At 49.0% G+C, this 24,123-nt stretch overlaps 1 protein-coding gene across 1 annotated transcript in view; it reads right to left on the bottom strand.

Moving 5' to 3' along the window:
• TPO (thyroid peroxidase) overlaps positions 1-24,123 on the bottom strand; it is a 100,677-nt gene that overhangs the window by 31,665 nt on the left and 44,889 nt on the right. Inside the window, exons 7-9 of the mRNA XM_033176693.1 lie at positions 15,177-15,695; positions 7,385-7,643; positions 3,352-3,522 (exon numbers count right to left, since the gene is read on the bottom strand). Coding sequence (XP_033032584.1) covers positions 3,352-3,522; positions 7,385-7,643; positions 15,177-15,695 — 949 coding nt within the window. The remainder of the gene's footprint in view (positions 1-3,351; positions 3,523-7,384; positions 7,644-15,176; positions 15,696-24,123) is intronic.

Below are 24,123 nucleotides of genomic sequence, written 5' to 3' on the forward strand. Positions count from 1 at the left end.
CACTGTAAAGTACAACAAACAATTTCAGGGCGTGGCGGAAATCATCATCCCAGCTCAGCTTGCTGAGACACGAGTGTTTCTCTTTTATCTAATGTAGCCTGATCAGATCTAATGAAGCCTCTGCTGGGTTTGTGGCCTTTCTGGTGCATCGATGCCTCCAGTTGCTGGAATTCAGACCTGGGGACGTTGCCCAAACTGTCTGTGTGTCAGTCTCTCAATCCATCTTTTAGAAAGTGATCGCAGTCTGGCCTTCTGCGGTGGCTGGGGTATAGAGTGCTAACACACGCAGTGGGCTTCACACTGCAGGCCGCAGGGACCCGCATGGCAGCTCTTACACTGCTGTGTCATGACTCCTCCTGTGTGCTCACACCAAGCACTCTCGTGTATGCATCCCCAACACTCAAACGTGAGGTTGACTCTACTGTCCTGGGCACTCAGGGAAGGAACTGGGAACCACACAGGTTAATTAAGAAATTCATCCAAAATTGAACTCCTCAGGTCCAAACACAAGTCTTCGGAACACAAGTCAGGCTGTGTGCTGGTCTTACTCCTGTTCCCTTCCCACCAGGCCCTTCTGTCCTTGTCAGCGTTTATTTGCCCAAACATTCATTCATTCATCCATCCATCCATCCATTCATTCATTCAGTGAGGGTTCCCTAAGCGCCTGTTCTGTGCCAGTCAACAGTTCTGGGTGCTGGCGACCACAGCCCTGAAACACAGCCCTTCCTCCTGGGCTTATGATCTTTGGGGGACCCACAGGCCAGTGGGAACGTGGATTTTCGCCTTTGGCCACATTTCAATGGGTGAAAAGTAGAGCAGACAAAGGTGGGGGTTGTGAGGGCCGAGATGGGGTCGCCCGCTCTCCGGTGCAGTTAGCTCAGGGAAGTCAGCAGTGGCAACATGAGGACGTCGAGCTGTGGGGCCTGAGCAGGGCCAGCAGCAAAAGGGGTCCCAGCCAGAGGGAAGGTGTGTGTGGGTGTGTGTGGGCGTGTGTGGGCGTGCGTGGGCGTGCGTGGGCGTGCGTGGGCGTGCGTGGGCGTGTGTGGGCGTGTGGGCGTGTGTGGGTGTGTGGGTGTGTGTGGGTGTGTGTGGGTGTGTGTGGGCGTGTGTGGCGTGTGTGGGCATGTGTGGGCGTGTGTGGGCATGTGTGGGTGTGTGTGGGCATGTGTGGGTGTGTGCTGGGCATGTGTAGACAGGTGTGTACTGGGTATGTACTGGGTGTGTGCTGGGCATGTGCAGGCATGTGTAGGTGTGTGCTGGGCATGTGTGGGTATGTGCTGGGCATGTGTGGGTATGTGCCAGGTGTATGCTGGGCATGTGTGGGTATGTGCCAGGTGTATGCTGGGCATGTGTGGGTATGTGCCGGGTGTGTGCTGGGCATGTGTAGACAGGTGTGTGCTGTGTATGTGCTGGGTGTGTGCTGGGCATGTGTGGTATGTGCCAGGTGTATGCTGGGCATGTGTGGGTATGTGCCAGGTGTATGCTGGGCATGTGTGGGTATGTGCGGGTGTGTGCTGGGCATGTGTAGACAGGTGTGTGCTGTGTATGTGCTGGGTGTGTGCTGGGCATGTGTGGGTGTGTGTGGGCATGTGTGAGTGTGTGCTGGGCATGTGTAGACAGGTGTGTACTGGGTATGTACTGGGTGTGTGCTGGGCATGTGCAGGCATGTGTAGGTGTGTGCTGGGCATGTGTGGGTATGTGTGGGTATGTGCTGGGCATGTGTGGGTATGTGCCAGGTGTATGCTGGGCATGTGTGGGTATGTGCCAGGTGTATGCTGGGCATGTGTGGGTATGTGCCGGGTGTGTGCTGGGCATGTGCGGGCATGTGCAGGTGTGTGCTGAGCATGTGTAGACAGGTGTGTGCTGTGTATGTGCTGGGTGTGTGCTGGGCATGTGTGGGTGTGTGTGGGCATGTGTGGGTGTGTGTGGGCATGTGTAGACAGGTGTGTACTGGGTATGTACTGGGTGTGTGCTGGGCATGTGCAGGCATGTGTAGGTGTGTGCTGGCATGTGTGGGTATGTGTGGTATGTGCTGGGCATGTGGGGTATGTGCCAGGTGTATGCTGGGCATGTGTGGGTATGTGCCAGGTGTATGCTGGGCATGTGTGGGTATGTGCCGGGTGTGTGCCGGGCATGTGCAGCTGTGTGCTGGGCATGTGTAGACAGGTGTGTGCTGTGTATGTGCTGGGTGTGTGCTGGGCATGTGTAGACAGGTGTGTGCTGTGTAAGTGCTGGGTGTGTGCTGGGCATGTGCTGGGTATGTGTGGGTGTGTGTTGGGTATGTGCTGGGCGTGTGCAGGCATGTGCTGGGTATGCGCCAGGTGTGTGAAGGCATGTGTGGGCTGTGCTCCATGAGCTCTGGCAACAAGGAAGCAGCTGTGTTTGGGTGCAGGGAGTGAGGGGCACAGTGCATTATCCTGACACACATGGGGCCCCTTCTGCATCCTCCCAACTCACGTTTAGTCCCCAGATATTCACAGCCTGTGTGGTTGCGGATCCCAGCCCTTCCAGATGCCACTAGTAAGGAAGACAGGAATGGGGGAAGGGCCAGGGGACAGAGGAAGGCCCAGGGATATGGCAGAACAAGACTTGCCAGTACTGTCCATCTCACATGTCACCCACGCACAATAGGAGGGCACCTCCCAAGCTCCCAGGGTGCATGGAGAGAACAGAGCTGCACACAGACTATGAGGTCTCAGGGGATCGGGCCTGGACAGGTGCTGCAGGTTGACCAGAACCACCTAGGAGCCCAGAGGAGGGAAGGCTGAGGTGGGCCTGAGGTCAGGGAGTTGGGCACTGGGCAGGTCAGGCAGGAGGCTGCGGGGTGGGGCCTGGGAAAGGCAGGAGCCAGGTCGGGTGTAGGGAGCACAGGGGGCTGCTGACCTGAGAGGAGCAGCCACTCCTACCAGGCGCCAGCTTGGACCAGTTAGCTCACAGCCGTCCTGAGGTGGTGGAATGATCTCCGCAGGCCCCAGGATCTCGCTGGGGGGAGGGGAAGGGGAGGGGGGCACTCTAGGCATCCCAGGAGCTTCCCGGGACACCAGACGCAGACCTGCCATTGTCTGCCCGCGCAGCGCCTCCTCCCTCTACTAGAAGCGGGTGTTTCTCAAAGTCCTACCTCATACGTCCCTGGGAGGTTCAGAACCACCCTCTTTGTGCCATTTCTCTCTCTAAGAAAAGCTGGAGGCGGCCTCTATAGCTGAATGAACTGGGGTCCTTTAAGAGCCATTGCTTAGAAGGCATTAGATTTGCGATTGTTTTACTTTAAATCAGTCTCTCTAGCAGCAGGTTGCTAACTCGGCAAACCCTGCAGCAGCTGCATGAGGTGTGCAAGGGAAGGAGCTGGCAGACCTGGCAGCCCGTGGTCCCGGCCCCTCTGCAGGTTGATGGACGCCAGATCCAAGGTGCTGGAATTGGACAGCACAAAGAGCCTTTCCGTCAGTTCCTCGTTCATCAGCTGATCCTGCACCTGCAGTTTGGCTGGTCTTGCAAGAAGGCCTCGTATTAGTGGGTCCAAACCACCTGGAAAATACCATGCGCAAGGCAAGGGCAGTTCTCGGCTCAGTTCTAGAGAAACAATAATATCTCAATCTTGTCCTTAGCAAATCTTTGTGTAAGTTCATGAATTCCACTTGTGTGATTCCAGAGTTTCCTGAATGTCCTCAGGACACTGCCCTTGCTGGCCGGTGAACCACTGGGCTGGCACTGACGATGTGGCTCATGGGGGATGGACCCTCAGAAAGGAAGGGGCCTGGAGAAGGAGTCCACCAGTTTTTAAAGCTTTTTATTTCTTAGCAACAGAAAGATTACAAGAAAAAAAGAAGCATTTGCTGAATTCTAACATCCAGAACAGTGAAAGGAAGACTCAGCTTAGCTGAGGGAGTGACCAGGGTGCCTGGGGACCACTGTTCCTGTCGTTTCCAAAGGCCCAGTGTGGAAAGCAGGCCCCACCGCCTGTCAGGGTCCCTCTATCTCAATGGCGTGTGAACCCACCACTGCATGCCACCAGTCTTTAAAGTTTGGCCTTAGGATGCCCAAAAGGAAGACTTAGGAATCACGATGTGCATCATCCTGTGTGGGATGAGCTGGGTGTCTTCAAATGGCAGGCACCTGCTGAGGGCCGGGCCAGCCCCTGCCTCTCTGGTGCACTGTGCATGACTCAGCTCTCATCTAAGCAGGTATCGCCAGACACACTGCCGCACCCCTGCCCTCCCCGCTCCCCACTACACCTGGAGCCGGTCAACTTTTGAGTCAGGTTAGAAGCTCCCAGCAAGACATACAGAGTACTGGGAAAGGAATATAAAGAAAAAATGGGGAAGCTTAAAAATAACCCTTCCAAAAAACTAATTGGGGGAATAGGTTCATTTTCTTCCAAATAATTAACTTCCAAAGGTAACTCATCATTAACATTCTAAAGATGAGGGTGCTGATCATAACTGTAGAACAGTTTAGCCTTTTATTTTTATTTTATTTTGAAATGGATTTTCACTCTGTTGCCCAGTCTGGAATGCAATGGCGAGATCTCAGCTCACCTGCAACCTCTGCCTCCCGGGTTCAAGCAAGTCTCCTGCCATAGCCTCTTGAGTAGCTGAGACTACAGCCACCTGCCACCACGCCTGACTAATTTATTTTTTTTATTTTTTTTTATTTTTAGTAGAGACAGGGTTTCACCATGTTGGCCAGGCTGGTCTCAAACTCCTCACCTCAAGTGATCCACCTACCTCGGCCTCCCAAAGTGCTGGGATTATAGGCATGAACCACCATGTCTGGGCCCAGTTTAGCCTTTTAAAATGCTTTAAACACATTTATTTTCCCCACAGATATTAAAAACCTTGTGTAGGATCAGCAAGTGTGCCCATACAGAAGGTCTGCATGGCTGTGGTGAGTCATAAGTAAGAAGGGAGAACTGATGAACATCGATGAGAAATCCCCAATAAAATACCAGCAAACCGAATCCAGCAGCACATCAAGAAGCTTATCCACCACGATCAAGTTGGCTTCATCCCTGGGATGCAAGGCTGGCTCAACATACACAAGTCAATAAACGTAATCCATCACATAAACAGAACCAAGGACAAAAACCACATGATTATCCCAATAGATGCAGAAAAGGCCTTCGACAAAATTCAACTGCCTTTCATGCTAAAAACTCTCAATAAACTAGGTATTCTTGGAATATATCTCAAAATAATAAGAGCTATTTATGACAAACCCACAGCCAATATCATACTGAATGGGCAAAAACTGGAAGTATTCCCTTTGAAAACTGGCACAAGACAGGGATGCCCTCTCTCACCACTCCTATTTAACATATTGTTGGAAGTTCTGGCCAGGGAAATCAGGCAAGACAAAGAAATAAAGAGTATTCAATTAGGAAAAGAGGAAGTCAAATTGTGCCTGTTTGCAGATGACGTGATTGTATATTTAGAAAATCCCATTGCCTCAGTCCAAAATCTCAAGTTAATAAGCAACTTCAGCAAAGTCTCAGAATACAAAATCAATGTGCAAAAATAACAAGCATTCTTATACACCAATAACAGACAAACAGAGCCAAATTATCAGTGAACTCCCATTCACAATTGCTACAAAGAGAATAAAATACCTAGGAATCCAACTTACAAGGGATGTGAAGGACCTGAAAGGAGAACTACAAACCGCTGTTCAATGAAATAAAAGAGGACACAAACAAATGGAAGAACATTCCATGCTCACGGACAAGAAGAATCAACATCGTGAAAATGGCCATACTGCCCAAAGTAATTTATAGATTCAATGCCATCCCCATCGAGCTACCAATGACTTTCTTCACAGAATTGGAAAACACTACTTTAAAGTTCATATGGAACCAAAAAAGAGCCCATATTGCCAAGAAAATCCTAAGCAAAAGGAGCAAAACTGGAGGCATCATGCTACCTGACTTCAAACTGTACACAAGGCTACAGTAACCAAAACAGCATGGTACTGGTACCAAAACAGAGATATAGACCAATGGAACAGAACAGAGGCATCAGAAATAACACCACACATCTACAACCATCTGATCTTTGACAAACCTGACAAAAATAAGAAATGGGGAAAGGATTCCCTATTTAATAAATGGTGCTGGGAAAACTGGCTAGCCGTATGTAGAAAGCTGAAACTGGATCCCTTCCTTACACCTTATGCAAAAATTAATTCAAGATGGATTAAAGACTTAAATGTTAGATCTAAAACCATAAAAACCCTAGAAGAAAACCTAGGCAATACCATTCAGGACATAGGCATGGGCAAGGACTTCATGACTAAAACACTAAAAGCAATGGCAACAAAAGCCAAAATTGACAAATGGGATCTAATTAAACTAAAGAGCTTTTGCACAGCAAAAGAAACTACCATCAGAGTGAACAGATAACCTACAGAATGGGAGAAAATTTTTTGCAATCTATCCATCTGACAAAGGGCTAATATCCAGAATCTACAAAGAACTTAAACAAATTTACAAGAAAAAAACAAACAACCACATCAAAAAGTGGGCAAAGGATATGAAAAGACACTTCTTAAAAGAAGACATTTATGCAGCCAACAGACACAGGAGAAAATGCTCATCGTCACTGGTCATTAGAGAAATGCAAATTGAAACCAAAATGAGATACCATCTCACACCAGTTAGAATGGCAATCATTAAGAAGTCAGGAAACAACAGATGCTGGAGAGGATATGGAGAAATAGGAATGCTTTTACACTGTTGGTGGGAGTGCAAATGAATTCAACCATTGTGGAAGACAGTGTGGTGATTCCTCAAGGATCTAGAACTAGAAATACCATTTGACCCAGCAGTCCAATTACTGGGCATATACCCAAAGGATTATAAATCATGCTACTATAAAGACACATGCATATGTATGTTTATTGCAGCACTATTTAAAATGGCAAAGACTTGGAACCAACCCAAATGTCCATCAGTGATAGACTGGATTAAGAAAATGTGGCACATATACACCATGGAATACTATGCAGCCATAAAAAGGGATGAATTCATGTCCTTTGCAGGGACATGGATGCAGCTGGAAATCATCATTCTCAGCAAACTATCGCAAGGACAGAAAACCAAACACCGCATGTTCTCACTCGTAGGTGGGAACTGAACAATGAGAACCCATGGACACAGGGCAGGGATTATCACACCCCATCTGTCGTGGGGTGGGGGCAGGGGGAGGGACAGCATTAGGAGAAATGCCTAATGTAAATGGGTGCAGCACACCAACAGGGCACATGTCTACCCTATGTAACAAACCTGCACGTTGTGCACATTTACCCTAGAACTTAAAGTATAATAAAAAAGTAAAAATATAAAAAATGAAGGGCGACTTCACCGGGACCAGCTGCAGGGACCGCACTCACTCACCTCCATGGAGGAGCGTCCATGGGCTGAAGAAGGCCTCGTGTAGCCACAGCCTGGGCAGGTCGGGGTGCTCCTGGAAGCCAGCGTCCAGCCTTCTCACCAGCGGGTGGATCGTGGCATGGCCGAAGCGGAAGGCGGCCGTGGAGAACACGTTGGACACAGTGGGGTTGGCGGTGGGGTCATAGCCTTCATAGAGGCCCACATACTGCTGGAAGGCCTCGGGTCCCAGGATGCTGGGGATGTAATCCCTCAGGGTGATGATCTATGCAGAAAGGAAACGCGTCTCAGTGAGGCCCAGGATACCAGAGGAAGGTCGCCGCCAGCGGCAGTGGAGAAGAGCATCTTCCTTGACATCCCCAGGGAGCTGGACTCCTCTCGCCTTGCAATAAAGGCCTCAGCTGAACTTCCCAGAAAGGCGTTCTTGTTGATTTTTTTCATGAATATTCAGGAGGTGCGTTTATAGGGCTGACTAGAGAGCCTCCCTCCCAGGATGCTGATGGGGCTGGCAGTGGCAAGAGACAGCGTCTCTGTTGAACCAACTGGCTGCCCGGGCCAGGCTGGGCAGCTCGACTCCTGGCTGGATGACTGACAGCGGGGAGCAGTTCCTTTTTCTACAAAGCAACAATACCTAATTCCTAGAACCTTTGTGAGGATTCAATCAAAGCATGTTGTTTGGCACAGAGCTCTGTCAATGGAAAATTACCGTGCAATCACAGGGCCTGGAAATTACAATTTGACACATGGCCCCAGGAGAATTACGTACAAAGATTCTACTTTCAGGTTTAACAGTGTTTCTTTCAGACAGAATAATCAGTCTCAAATTGTTTTGGTATTTAAGGGGAATATTTTGGTCAATAAACTACATCCAAATGAAGCATAATGGGCATAATTCTAGAATATGAATCTTCTCTTTTAGCTTACCAGTTTAGGAAGGCAAGCAGATTGTTTAAAAAAACCAACATTATTTACACACTTGTAATATGTTCCTTCCGGGTGACAGAATGCATTTCCTAAGCACGTAATTTGGCCCTTCAGGGAGACCAGGGAGAGCTATGAGTCTTGTGGGGCCTGGGCGTTTACTGAGGGTGCACCTGCTCCCCGCTGTCCTGCTCCACCTCAGAGACCTGGACAGACAAGGAAAAGGCGGCATCCAAATGTTCCCCAGTGGGGTTTCCGTCCCTGTGCTAGTTCATCCATTGGTGAGAAGCACCGCGTGCTATGGGTCAGTATCCCAGAGAGTAGTTCCGACTTCATCCTGCAAACAGCCTCTCCACCTCAGCCGCAGTTTATGTGGCAGCGTTTCTAAACCACACAGGTGTCCTGGGGGCTCCTCCTAGCCACATGAGGTCCGTGTGCTTCCCACATTCAGAACTCAGGCAGCACCTTCTGCTCCCTGGAACATTCTTTGGTTTCTTCTCACTACAATAGAAAGGAAGAGGCCTCTCTCTCTTTAGCCCAGAGACGGAGACAGTTTTTCTTTTTTTTTTTTTTTTTTTTTGAGACAAAGTCTCGCTCTGTCACCCAGGCTGGAGCACAGTGGCTCCGTCTTCTGGGTTCCCGCCATTCTCCTGCCTCAGCCTCCCGAGTAGCTGGGACTACAGGCGCCCGCCACCACGCCCAGCTAATTTTTTGTATTTTTAGTAGAGATGGGGTTTCACCATGTTAGCCAGGATGGTCTCAATCTCCTGGCCTTGTGATCCACCCACCTTGGCCTCCCAAAGTGCTGGGATTACAGGCGTGAGCCACTGAGCCCGGCCAAGACAATTTCAAATTCAAGTGCAAGCTATTTTAAGGAAGACACCTCTTCCCCTTCTTGCCTACCTGAAGTTTGACTTGTGAGCCAGGGGATGCAGCAAGTACAGACAGAGAACTCCTGAGGCCTAAGCCTGAGGTTCCCAGCTCCACCCTTGCCCAACCAGCTACAAACAGAGAGCAACCCGTGCCCTTCATCCGAGCCTTGCAGACACCTCCTCGGGGTCTGATCTTGCCAGAGCTCTGAACAGCGTGTCTCTCCTCTTCCCCACTGGCTCCTCATCTGATCTGAGATATGCCCGGTAAGTGACTGGGCTCAGATACTGCAGCCTCCCCTGGGAGCTGTCGAGGTTGGGCAGAAGCACCCTTTGTTCTGACCAATAGGACCTTAAAACTTGAATCTTGAGTCGGGCGTGGTAGCTCACGCCTGTAATCCCAGCACTTTGGGAGGCCAAGGTGGAAGGATTGCTTGAGCCCGAGAGCAAGACCAGCCTGGGCAACACAGTCAGACTCTTGTTTCTACAAATATTTTTAAAAAATTAAAAATTAGCCAGGCGGGGTGGTGCACTCCTGTTGTCCCAGCGATGCAGGCGGCTGAGGTGTGAGGATGGCTTGAGCCCAGGAGGTGGAGGCTGCAGTGAGCTATGACTGTGCCACGGCACTTCTGCCTGGGTGACAGAGGAGGTGCCTTCTCAAAAAGAGAAAAAGAAAACCTTGAACCTTGTAAACAGCTCTCTGGAATTTTCATGGCAATTCTTGTGAAAATGCTTCTGGTATGTGTTTACCTGGTCATGTGGAGGACATGGTTCCTCTGAACTACTGGACCTGGGCAGATGCCATACCGTCAGACCTGGGCATCATTGCTGCCGGGTGCCCCTCCTGCCCACCTCCCCGGTGGGCCCCGTCTTCTTTCGCTGCTGGCAGTGCCATGTAGAGGCCTTGCCTTCCCAAGCTGCTTCAAGCTGCTCCTCCATGTCTGCTCTCACCCCAGCCTCCTGGTTCCCACAGCCTCTGCTGAAGCTGCCAGGCGCTGACTTGTGGCCACTCTCCATTTCTTGGCCTTCACAACTCACCAGTGAGAATGACTGAAAGGTCCACACTTGGGAAAATGGTGGGCGTGAAGGTGACGGGAAGCCAGGACCCCAGCATAGGGGGAGACCAAGACTAAGCGACCTGGAGATGTGATGCTTGTCACCCACGGTGGGAAAGAGCCACGCAGCCCCTGGCACAGGCTCCTCTGAACCTCCTGACTGCTTTCAATGTCACTCACCCTATTCTCCGCAGAACAACGTCACTCAGTATTTTCTTAAACATGCCCTATTAGTCCAACAAGAGGCTCCCATGTGTTTGCTGAGGGTGCTCCAGGGAGGAGGCTGAGCAGGCACCCAGCCAGCACCCAGCTCCCCAAGGATGCAACACAGCCAGGCCTGGCTTGTACTCCTCGGCAGGCAGCCCTGCAGCATGGCACACCTGGGCTTTTGCTCCTCCACAGGCAGCCCTGCAGCATGGCACACCTGGGCTTGTGCTTCTCCGCAGGCAGCCCTGCAGCATGGCACACCTGGGCTTGGTGCAGCCTTGAGGCAGGGGCCTGGCTGTCCCTGCAGAGGAAACCCTGGAGAGGAACGGCTGGGAGATTTTGTCAGCCAACATTGGAGGCTGCTGGGGAACGGGGCCCTGCCGGTAAAGGGGTCTGGGTGGGGCAGCAACAGCACCTAGGTATTCTGAATGGGCAAAAACTGGAAGTATTCCCTTTGAAAACCAGAACAAGACAGGGATGCCCTCTCTGACCACTCGTATGTAACATATTGTTGGAAGTTCTGGCCAGGGCAATCAGGTAAGAGAAACGGCCTTTCTCTTTCTTTCCAGCCTTGGAAGCATGACTTTATCCATCTGCTCCTTTGCTCTGGAAGAGCAGCCAATCTGAAAAAGTACTCAGCGACAGCAAAGGCCAGCAGCCGAGTGGCCCAGGGATGCAGCCCCTGCCTGAGACGTGGATCCGCCTGCCTAGGATGGGGATGTACGGGGAGATCTGTGGTCCTGCCGGGGTCTGGTCGTACTTCCACACACATCCAAAGCAGAGCTTCTGTGGGTCCCTGGATATCTGGGGAAGTTAAGGCTGTGCTCCAGAAACAGGCCTGCTATCTGATGGCCGGGGCACAGAAAACACCCACGCCAGATGTTTGGGATGTCTTTATCTTAAACTCCATGCAGCCTAGATGGCACACCCAGACTCACCAAGAATGGCTACCTCCTCTCTGCCTCCCTCAACCTGTGCTGGGAAGGGTTTCCTTTCTCATTCTTTTCTTTTCTTTTTTTTTTTTTTTTTTTTTTTTTTTTTTTTTTTTTTGAGACGGAGTCTCGTTCTGATGCCCAGGCTGGAATGCAGTGGCCGGATCTCAGCTCACTGCAAGCTCCACCTCCTGGGTTCACGCCATTCTCCTGCCTCAGCCTCCCCAGTAGCTGGGACTACAGGCGCCCGCCACCTCGCCCGGCTAGTTTTTTGTATTTTTTAGTAGAGACGGGGTTTCACCGTGTTAGCCAGGATGGTCTCGATCTCCTGACCTCGTGATCCGCCCGCCTCGGCCTCCCAATCTCATTCTTTTCTTATCTATAGAACAGAAAAGTTATCGCCCAAGTAAGCATCTGATTGTGAGTTCTTGTTTTGTGACACACCGTAGAGCGGCTGAGGACTGCAGGGATGGAAGAGCAAGAGCTTCGGTTCCTCCTGGCAGGAAGCACGGCTTATGGAACCGGGGTCCTGTGGGATCTCAAGCCAGCAAGAGCAACTTCATCAGCCCTTCCTATGTGTGAGTCCCCCGAGAGGTGCCGGCTCCCAGGAACCAGCACAGAGGGCGGCCTGCAGATGCCTCCCAGAGACACCCATGGCAGAAGTCCTGTGCCCCAGGGCCGAGGGAGGGGATCGCTCTCAGCTGTCTACAAAAGAAATTAGAGGAGCCAAGATCCTCAGACAGGGGGTGGGGGGGTTGGGCCCTGACAGCTTAGAGTGGGTGTGGTGAGGACAGACACAGCAGCAGGGACGTGGTGTGGATGGATGCAAGAGGAGGGAGGCGGTGTGGATGGATGCAGCAGGAGAAACATGGTGTGGACGGATGGAGGAGGAGGGACGTGATGTGGACAGATGGAGGAGAAAGCTGTGACTCCCAGCTCTGAGTTGAGCCTTCCTGCCTCTTGCTGATGTGTGCATTATCCTGGCCCTGGCTGGCTTGTGTGTGTGTGTGTGTGTGTGTGTGTGTGTGTAGGGGGTTTGGGGGAATAATAGAAGGGAGATGCTATTTCTCTTTCATAAAGTTGCCCTGGCATTTCTTTTCATTATCTAATGCTTTTCAGAAGAAGAGAGATTCAGATCACAAAGTTACCAAACTATGAGTCGATAGAACCAGGGAGAGAAAAATGAGCCTTCCAGGCCACTGCGGATCTTTCAAATATGGCTGGAAGTTACAGCAGTGGCTCTACTGACACGTTAAACACAACTTATTATTTTAATGTATCAAAGGTTTTTGCAAAAAGCACCAAAGAGGACCTATTAATTGAAAAAAACACAAAAGGAAATTCAAAAGTGAAATGTAAAACCAAGAAGAAAAGAACGTTCACATTTTTAAAAAAAGCAGAACACACAGAAAATGAACTGAGGAAGGTAAACATGAAACAGAGAAGAACACTTTTCCTATTGTTTGCTGCTGTTATTATTTCATTAATAATAAGAATAGGCAGCTGGACGCGGTGGCTCAGGCCTGTAATCCCAGCACTTTGGGAGCCTGAGGCAGGCGGATCACTTGAGGAAAGGAGTTCAAGACCATCCTGGCCAACATGGCAAAACCCCATGTCTATTAAAAATACAAAAATTAGCTGGGAGTGGTGGCACGTGTCTGTGGTCTCAGCTACTTGAGGGGCTGAGGCAGGAGAATCGCTTGAACCTGGGAGGTGGAGGTTGCAGTGAGCCGAGATCTCACCACTATATTCCAGCCTGGGTGACAGAGTGAGACACTGTCTCAAAAAAACAAAACAAAACAAAACAAAAACACACACACACAAAAGGAAGAAGAAGGAGAAGAAGAAGGAGAAGAGGAGGAAGAGGAGGAAGAGGAGGAGGAGGAGGAGGAAGAGGAGGAGGAGCAGCAGCAGCAGCAGCAGGCAACCAAATGTCATTATTTCCAGGTCAGTGGGATTCTCAGAAATTTGGAATTAAACTATCTCTAATCTATAATGACAGGGCCTGGTAATAATTCACACCTCTAAATAATTCCAGGACTCCATGGAGAAGAAAGACAGCAGGATGTGGGACAACTGGGCGTTTCTCGCCCTGTGAACGGGCTCCAGGGATCCGAGGCAGCTTCTTTTCTCACAGCTCCCTGGGCTGGATGAGGTTCTCACTCAAAGAAGGTTCAAACTAAATCCTGCTCCTGAGGCTACAGCAGGGCCAGGACTCCCAGAATTATTTTTGAAATTTCTACTTCATTCACAAATTCAATATATATTTATGAAGCAACCTGGCAAATTGTGGGTCCTGAGAAAGAAGGAATTAAACAGATGAACATCTCTCTGTGGAGCTGCAGTCAGGGAAGGGGCACGGAAGCAGCAAGGAAGCAAACAGGAGCGCCGAAGGCCTCAGGGGATGAGCAGAGGGGAGAGGGCAGCCGTCTGGGACCTGCTTCCCCAGGTGTGTGGTGGGAAGTCCAGGCTCAGGGAGACCAGGACCCGGATTCCACCGCTCAGCAGCTCCTGGGTTTACATTCCCCTTTGCACAGGGAAGCAGGAAAGTGTCTGAGTCGCTGCTTGAAAGCGACGTGGGTGCCTGATGATTTTTACTTCACATGGTGACAAGGTTCCTGCTTTCATTTCTAACTGGGCTCCTCTCACCCATACAAGCCTCCTCGGTCAGGCTGATGTTCCCAGCCGAGCGCTGCTGTGTGGATGCGCGTTAGGACAGTGAGCTCGTCTGCCGCGTTTGCTGGAGAAGCCTGCGGGCCTGCTGCTGCCAGCCCCTGTTCCAGGAAGCTCCAAGTCCCCTCACCACCCAGGAACTAAGAGTTAACGCCCAGCGCATGGGGGCTTTCCAGGCTCTCTGCTCTGACCTTTGGGGTCTGGACCCCAGTGCAGCGAAGGCTACAAAGTGGCAGGGGTGTGTGCTGCCTGGGGGCAGTCGGTGCCATGCACAGCCCCTGTGCCTCCTTGGACAAAGCTCCAGTGCCTCCTTTAGAACAGGATTGACGCGCCCTTCCCTGCAGGCTCAGGGCGAGAACTGCGGAGACGATGCCCAGGCCGCTACAGGGCCCGGTGCAACAGACACGCCCATGGTGACTCTCAATATAAAACAGCCCATCCTTCATAACAACCCCGTGAGACCCCCAGAGTCAGGGACTGCACTTCTAGGTGTGCAAGTGCTTTTCTCCAGCACACAATTAATAAGAGGTCAACTTGAGTCTCCATTCAAGACCTTCTCATGCAATACTTAAGAGAGTCATAAAATGAAGAAAGGTTTCAAATAGACTCTAACTTGCTAGTTCAGAAACCTCACACAGAGTCAGTTCTTCATTCTCTACACTGTCTCCGAAATACAAAAACACCAGCATCCCTGGTCCACCCACCTCCAAGGGTTGTTCTGGGAATTATTAAATGAGTTGAAATCTGTAAAGCACCTAGCCTGGCTGCGGGCACAGGGAAACCTGGGTGACCTGGCTGCCATTGTTGGGGGGCTGTGGTTATTGGTCTCTTGGTGGGATAGTCACCAGCTAGCTGGAGGGTAAGCAGGTGGGACAGAGCGGCCCCGGAGGGCCGCCAGCGCTGGAGTTACCCTTCGGCCCCTGCACAGGAGCTCACGATGAGCCTCCACACACCCATGAAGGGCGCCCACCATGACTGCGCACCCACACAAGGCCCCACGACCTCGGGCTCACCCATGTGGGCGCCCATGATGGCTGTGCAAAAGTACCTGGGACGGAGAACCCACGATTCTGCGCACCGACATGAGGTGCCCCCCTCTTTGCATGCGGCCACCCAGGGCGCCCAGGACCACCCTGCGCACCTGGTGCAGGGCGCCCACGACCTTGCGCGCCTCCTGGTACACGGTGTCCGCGCTCCAGTGCGCGTTGAGGGCCTTGAGCGCCGCGGCCAGGCGGTTGTGCTCGCGCAGCCACAGCGTGTGCAGCGCCGTCAGGGAGGGGACCTCGCTGGCGCGGCCGTCCCCGGCCAGGAAGCAGGGCCCGCGGGTCTCTCCGGGGATGCCGGGCTCAGGCGCACAGGCCGCGGGCGCGCGTGGCGGCGCGAAGGGCAGGTAGGCGCGGCCGGAGTCCCGGAGGCGCGCGTGGACGCGGAGCAGCCCCTCGGCGCTGGTCCAGTTCCGCAGCTGCCTCTCCAGGGCCGGGGAGCTGCCGTACACGGTGGACGCGTCCAGGAACGAGGTCAGCCCGTTCATCTGCTGCCGCGGGTTGGCGATGGACAGGTTCCCGAAGGGCGCGCCTTGGTCCCCGGTGCCACAGGCGGCCGAAGAGCGGTAGAAGGGCAGACAGGCGGTGCTCACGGCCGGCCGGGCCTCCTCCCGGAGCTGCGGGCAAAGGGGAGTTCAAGGTCACCCAGGGCCCCGCTCACCCTTTGTAAGACTCTAGAAGCTCGAGGCCAGCGACGACCCTGCAGCGCCGCATGTTTCTCTGCCCCTCTAGTCGTCTCTGCAGGGGTCGGTCCAGCCAGCCCCCCACCTCCCCCCTGGCCTGCTCACCGGTGGTCTCTTGCCTGGAAGAGGCTGCAGGGGTCGGTCCAGCCAGCCCCCCACCTCCCCCTGGCCTGCTCACTGGTGGTCTCATTCCCGGGGAAGAGGCTGAACCCAGAGGATGCACCCACATCCTAGGAGTCCACATCTCCCTAAAGCTCAGATGCTCTTGGCCTGAGCCAGTCTCGTTCCTGCTCAGACCTGCTCTAGCTGCTCATGAAATCCCCGGTCTGATTTATTTTCTGACTTTCAGAAGAGCTGATCTCTTTCTTTCTTTCTTTTTCTTCTTTTCTTTTTTTTTTCTGAGACGGAGTCTCGCTCTGCTGCCCAGGCTGGAGTGCAGGGGCCGGATCTCGGCTCACTGCAAGCTCCGCCTCCCGGGTTCCCGCCATTCTCCTGCCTCAGCCTCCCGAGTTGCTGGGACTACAGGCGCCGCCACCTCGCCCGGCTAATTAAGGGCTGACCTCTTTCTTTCCAGTGCCACGGACTTGGTTTAGGAGCCCAATGAGCAAACAGTCTCAGAGTTTTGTGAGCATCACTGTTTAGTGTAAAGGCAGCTAGAGGGGAGTAAGGAGACCTTGGGTGGGCTTCCAACTCTGGCTGTGGCCAGCTTCCGTCTTCTCTTCTGTAACATGGAGATCTAAAACATTTTTCCAGATTTACAGGTTTCTTGGGAAGAGTCGCCCGTGCTGGATGTCGGGCAAGCTCTGTGGGTTGCAGAGAGCTCGTATCCTTTCCCTGGCAACTCTTCCTCCCTGGGGAGGTGTCACAGCGCCAGGACCTACTCTGCGTGTTATTAGATTTAGGAGGTTAAATCGCTCATCCAGAATCACAAGATCGACCCGGTTGGACAGACCCCGAAAGAGACTCTTCCTGAAGATCATGGTCTTCTTGTAATAGGACATTATTTTTACCAGTGAAAATAAGGGAAAAGCTCCTCTCAGGGCAAAGCGCAGCCCAGGCACTGAGGAGTAGGAAGGAACAGAGGACCTGGGGTCAAGTAGGGGAATGCACCCAGCGAGGCAGCAGCCACTCAGGAGTTAGCCGCCCCATGCAGTGCTGTGCAGGGAGACAGGCCCAGCTCCTGATGGACTCAGGCACAGGAGGTGCAGTGGAAAGAATGCAGGTGACAGGGAGTCAGCCTTGTGGTGAAGCAGCAAAGCAGATGCCGTGAGAACCCCTCTGAGCAGCACCCTGGCCTGGCAGCTATGCAGCCCAAGGCCAGCTGGGGGTCGGGGCAGCGAGGACGCCCCAGCCCTGGTTCAGAGACAGCACAGGATCCACAGGTCGTGCATTAAAAAATGTACTTCCAGCTGGGCAAGGTGGCTTATGCCTGTAATCCCAGCACTTTGGGAGGCCGAGGTGGGCAGATCACGAGGTCATGGATGGGAAGAAAACGCACCCCAACTGTCCACTGTGCAAGACGCACGGAACCCCATGTTGCAGGCTGCAGTACCACCCAGGAGGTCACTGCTGACTCCGAGCAAAGGAGATTCCTGAACCACAACCGAGCCTAGAAGCCACCAACACATAAGGAAACCTGGCCTTATAAAATAGAAAAGTGCTCCATGCTGAGAGTTCTGGGTTGATGGGGTTGGAGAAAAATATTTGTAAGAAAAGTGAGAGAGAGTTAACATCTAGAGTGGAAAGGAGTAATTAAAATCAATTAACAGTCAAATAGTAGAAAAATGGGCAGAGGTTATGAATAGATCATTCATTGAACAAATACAAATTGCCAAAAAAAAAATAATAAAGGACAAGTTTAAAATTTACTAACATTCAGGGAAAGCAACTAATGTAACAATGAACTATCTCTTTTTTGCTGCCAAACAAGCAGAAAAAAATGAGAAAACAACAATTAAGGCTGTTACTAGTGTGGATGGTGGATGTGGGTAAGGGGTGCACTCAGTTGTTGCTGTGAGGGCACAGAATTTTTAGACAGTAGTACCAGCACAGCAGTGCTAAAGCCGCCTTCCAACCTGGCAGTGTCACTTCTGGTGATCCACGCTGTGGCAGAGGCTGCAACACGGAAGGGCACACCCATGGCTGTGACCTGGAGCATGGAACAGTCCAGCCATGAGCAGAGGGGACTTGGAGCTCCATTGGGGGGATTTCCAGGATGCATCACTATTGATTGAGAATCCAAGATACAGAATGTGTACTCAGCATAGTCTTGTTTTTATTAACAACATTCAAAAGAAAATGCTTGTGTGTGTCTTCTTTAGGTGTAGCCGAACGAGCATTCATATCATGGAAAGGGCACACCATGACCACTCATATCACGGGAAGAGCATGCGATGAGCACTCAGATCATCCGAAGGACACGCCACGAGCATTTGGGTCACAGGAAGGACATAGCATGAGTATTTGGATCACAGAAAGGGCACACGTGAGCACTCAGATCATGTGAAGGGCACGCTGTGGGCATCCAGGTCATGGAAAGGGCACGCCGTGGGCATTTGGATCACAGGAGGGGCATTCTGTGAGCATTCAGATCACGGGAAGTACATGCCGTGAGCATTTGCATCATGGGAAGGGCATGATATCAGCACTGAGATCACAGGAAGAGCATACCATGAGCACTCAAATAATGGGAAGTGCATGCTATGAACATGCAGATCATGGGAAGGCCATGCCATGAGTGCTCAGATCACAGCAAGGGCGTGCTGATTAAAACGGGGTGCCCAGTGAATCCCTTTGAGCCCACTATGCTGTCTACACCAACTTCTGACTATTCTAGTTTCATTTATCACGCCCCCTTCCCCTTACACACACACTTCAAATATCAACATTTGGGAGTCAAGTGATCTGGTTTGGGGACGGGGCATGAGTGGAGAACATGGGAGTGAGAAGCAGGAGAGTCTATCAAGTAAAGGAGGGTGAGGAAAAGCCATGTGTCAGGAGAGTCAGGCACAGTTTAAGCTTTACATTTACGTGAAATTACACTTACATGTGGGTGCTCCAGTTTAATGTAAGAAATTCTTATTTGAATTAAAAGTTATTTTGAACTAACATCAACGTAAGGACCATGTATCAAAATTTGTTGGAGGGGGCAAGTCATAGGAAAATACAGTCTTAAATACACTTGTCGAAAAGCATGACGCAGTGAATGTAACTCAATTCGCTTTTACCATAAGAAGTTGAGAAATGTGAAGTAGATGAAAAGGCATAATAGGAAGGCAGTAGAAAACAAAGAACAGGAAAGACTTATGGGCTCAGATAGACTAACTGCACCTAGAACTGAGCCCACAACCAAAGATCTGCCACCCCAGAGGTTATCAGGACCAGAGTCACAAATAAGCTCTACCAGTTATTCAAAACAAAAAACCCAAATTTGATTCTAGACAAGGTAATCCTGAGCATAGTAAAAGAAATGGGCAACCCTGACCACTGTCAGATGCTGGTGTGTCTGTAACACCCAAATAGGTGCAGCATCAGAAAAGAGCACTGTAGCATAACTCTGCTTATGAAGAGAGATGCAACATTTCAAATCAAATATTAGCAAATTCAACCCAAGAATAAGTGAAAATCTGCATCACCATCATGCCGGCCATGTAAGGATGGCCCTGCGTTGGAAATCTACCAGTGTAGTTCACACAGTAATGAAGTGAAGCGGAAGGCCTGTGGCCTCCTCTGCCGATGCTGGGAAGGCATTGAGTAAAGCTGGGACCCACAAGCCTCAATGAAATTCTTGGGAAATTACAAATAAAAGATTTTCAATTTTCTAACTGAAGTTGTCTAGCAGAAATTCCTAGTAGACACAATATGGGAGGAAAAACATCAGAATCATGCCCTTTACCTAAGAAACAGAGCCAGGATACTGCTCTCACCATGGCTTTTTAAAATGTTACTCACTAAAGCAGTATTTTATGCATATAAAATTGATTCCTAATAAAACAAAGTTGTATATCAAACCCAGTTTTTAATATGTTTAAAATAAAATATAGAAAAATATATTTATTATATATATATTATTATTATATATATCAGATAAGGGAGACCTGCTCAGTAAGATAACAATTTAGATGTCATAAAGAAGGAAAAAAATGGACTAAAATCAACCCAAGTTTAAATCTTATGAATAATGGCACTGCAAACAAAATGAAAAGCCAAGCAATTATATAGAGTGAAGGACCAAGGCTCACTCTTTGTCCACCTTTTTTGCCTTTGAAACCTGTTTGCAACAAAGATCTAACAAAGCTCACGTCCAAGGTGTTTTGGGTCTAAGTGTTCTGGGCAGCTGTCTCATTTTGGTTCAAGTAAACTGTTTAAAATGACATTTTGTGCCTCAGCTTCTTGCTTTAGGTCAACAAAAGATAGAGAGAGGCTTTAATGCCAGTAATGAAAATTGAAGATTTTCTTCCTTAGTGCATTGGAAAATAATAGGAATTATGTAAGAATAATTGTTGCAGAGAAATAATCAATTAGAAAATACAATTTGCCATCTCATTGCTGCAGAGAAATTTGGGAGTAACTATTAAAATTCCAACATGAGGGGGACTTTTTGTGACAGACACGGAGGACAAGAGGAAGGACTAGATATCAGCTCTCACTCAGACAAACAGAGCGGTGTGTGGAAGCTCACGCCGTGAACTTTTGCTCCAGAATGACGGCAGGAATACATTAGGAAAGCCAAGAGAACCCACAAACCCTCTGAAGGAAGTGGATGGCTCCTGCAGGACTCGGGAGACACCCCAAATACTGTGATGCCCAAACTGCAGAAGTGGGAGAGATCACCCACCCTGAACATGCACCCCCAATGGGGAACCGGAAGGTCTAGATTACGGGAGAAGATTCTGACTTCACCGGGAGCTGAGTCAGTTTAGAGAGCCGAGTGGAATACAGGGGTGGAGGAAGCAGCTGGGGAAGCCCTGTGGGCTCTCTGAGGAGTCCCCTAGGTAGCCACTTCCACCCTGCCTCACAGGGATCCTTCAGGAGGGCTGGTAGAGGCACCTGAAGAAGGCCGCAGGAAGAAGGAAACCTCCAGCTGAACTCTGTAACAATCTGAACTGGGTGGCTAGATCCAGAAGAGAGAGAACAATCACTACACCTTGGCTCTCAGGAAGCCACCTCCCTAGGAAACAGGGAGTGTACTGATTACATCCAGGGAACACTCCGAGGGAGGAAAGAAGCTGAACAACAGCCTCGAGCCCTATAGACCTTCCCTCTGACAGAGACTACCCAAATGAGAAGGAACCAGAAAACCAACTCTGGTAATATAACAAAACAAGGCTCTTTAACACTCCCCAAAATCACACTAGCTCACCAGCAATGGATCCAAAGAAGGTATCTCTGATTTACCTGAAAAAAAAATTCAGAAGATTAGTTACTAAGCTAATCAGGAAGGCACCAGAGTAACACCAAGACCCATGTAAGGAAATCAGAAAAATGATACAAGAAGTGAAGAAGGAAATACTCCAGGAAACAGGTTTCATAAAAAAAATCAAAACTTCAGGCAACATTGGACACACTTAGAGAAATTTGAACTGCTCTGGAAACTCTCAGCAATAGAATCAAACAAGCAGAAGAAAGAACTTCAGAGCTCAAAGACAAGGTCTTCAGATTAACCCAATCCAACAAAGGCAAAGAAAAATAATAATAAAATATGAAGAAAGCCTCCAAGATGTCTGGGATTACGTCAAATGACCAAATCTAGGAATAATTAGTGCTCCTGAGGAAGAAGAGAAATCTAAAAGTTTGGAAAGTTTATTTTGGGGAATAATAGAGGAAAACTTCCCTGGCTTTGCTGGAGACCTAGACACCAAATACAAGAAGCTCAAAGAACACCTGGAGAATTCATTGCTAAAAGATCATTGCTCAGGCACATTGTCATCAGGTTACCTAAAGTTAAGATGAAGAGAAGAATCTTAAGAGCTGTGAGACAAAAACACCAGGTAACCTACAAAGGAAAAACTTAACAGATTAACAGCAGATTTCTCAGCAGAAACCCTATAAGCTAGAAGGGTTTGGGGCCCTATCTTTAGCCTCCTCAAACAAAACAATTATCAGCCAAAAATGTTGTATCCAGTGAAGCTAAGCTTCATAAATGAAGGAAAGATACAATTTTATTAGACAAACAAATGATGAGAAAATTCACCCCTTCCAAGGCAGCACTACGGGAACTGCTAAAAGGAGCTCTGAATCGTGAAACAAATCCTGGAAACATATCCAAACACAACCTCTTTAAAGCATAAATCTCACAGGACCTACAAAACAAAAATACAATTTAAAAAAACAGCAAAATCACAAAAACCCAAGGTGTACAGGCAACAAATAGCACAATGACTGGAATGATACCTCACATCTCAATACTACTATTGAATGTAAATGGTCTAAATGCTCCACTTAAAAGATACAGAATTGCAGAATGGATAAGAATTAAGCAACCATCTGCTGCCTTCAAGAGACATGCCTAACATATAAGGACTCACATAAACTTAAGGGGTAGAAAAAGGCATGCCATGCAAATGGACACCGAAAGCAAGCAGTAGCTATTCTTATATCAGACAAAATAAACTTTAAAGCAACAGTGGTTAAAAAAGACAAAGAGGGTCATTATAATGATAAAAGGCCTTGTCTAACCAGAAAATATCACAATCCTAAATAAATATGCACCTAATCCTGGAGCTCCCAAATTTATAAAACAATTACTAATAGAACTAAGAAATGAGATAGACAGCAACATAATAATAGTGGGGGACTTCAATACTCCACTGATAGCCCTAGACAGGTCATCAAGACAGAAAGTCAACAAAGAAACAGTGTAAACTATACCCTAAAACAAATGGACTTAACAGATATTTACAGAACATTCTACCCAACAACCACAGAATACACATTCTATTCAACAGTACATGGAACTTTCTCTGAGACAGACCGTATGATAGGTCTCAAAATGAGCCTCAATAAATTTAAGAAAATTGAAATTATATCAAGCACTCTCTCAGACCACAATGGAATAAAACTGGAAATCAACTCCAAAAGGAACCCTCAAACCCATGCAAATACATGGAAGTGAGACAACCTGCTCCTGAATGACCACTGGGTCAAAAATAAAATCAAGATGGAAATTAAAAAATTCTTCGGGGCCAGGTGCAGTGGCTCATGCCTGTAATCCTAGCACTTTGGGAGGCCGAGGCCAGTGCATCACCTGAGATCAGGAGTTCCAGACCAGTCTGGCCAACATGGTGAAACTCCATCTCTACTAAAAATACAAAAGATTTGCTGCGCGTGGTGGTGGAAGCCTGTAATCCCAGCTACTTGGGATCCTGAGGCAGGAGAATCACTTGAACCCAGGAGGCGGAGGTTGCAGTGAGCAGAAATTATGCCCCTACACTCCAGCCTGGGCAACAAGAGTGAAACTCCATTTCAAAAAAAAAAAATTATTCAAACTGAACAATAATGACACAACCTATCAAAACCTCTAGGATACAGCAAAGGCCGTGCTAAGAGGAAAGTTCATAGCCCTAAATGCCTACATAAAAAATCTGAAAGAGCACAAACTGACAACCTAGGGTTACACCTTAAGGAATTAGAGAAACAAGAACAAACCAAACCCAAACTCAGCAGAAGAAAGGAAATAACCAAGATCAGAGCAGAACTAAATGAAATTGAAACAACAACAGCAACAAAAATACAAAAGATAAATGAAACAAAAACCTGGTTCTTTGAAAAGATAAATAAAATTGATAGACCATTAGCAAGGTTAACCAAGAAAAGAAGAGAGAAAATCCAAACAAGCTCAATTAGAAGCGAAATGGGAGATACTACAACTGACACCACTGAAATACAAAAGATCATTCATGGCTACTATGAACACCTTTATGCACATCAACTAGGAAACCTAGAGACGATGGATAAATTTCTGGAAAGATATAACCTTCCTAGCTTAAATCAGGAAGAATTAGATACCCTGAAAAATAACAAGCAGTAAGATTGAAATGGTAACACAAAAATTACCAACAAAAAAAGTCCAGGCCGGACAGATTCACAGCAGAATTCTGCCAGACATTCAAAGAAGAATTGTTACCAATCCTATTGACACTACTCCACAAGACAGAGAAACAGGCAACCCTTCCTAAATCATTCTATGACGCCAGTATCACCCTAATAGTAAAACCAGAAAAAGACATAACCAAAAAAGAAAACTACAGACCAATATCCCTGATGAACATAGATGCTAAAATCCTTAACAAAATACTAGCTAACCAAGTCCAATGCATATCAAAAAGATAATCCACCATGATCAGGTGGGTTTCATACCAGG

Source organism: Trachypithecus francoisi, unplaced genomic scaffold (assembly GCF_009764315.1).
Source record: "Trachypithecus francoisi isolate TF-2019V2 unplaced genomic scaffold, Tfra_2.0 Lachesis_group17, whole genome shotgun sequence".
In the NCBI taxonomy this organism is placed as follows: Eukaryota; Metazoa; Chordata; class Mammalia; order Primates; family Cercopithecidae; genus Trachypithecus; species Trachypithecus francoisi.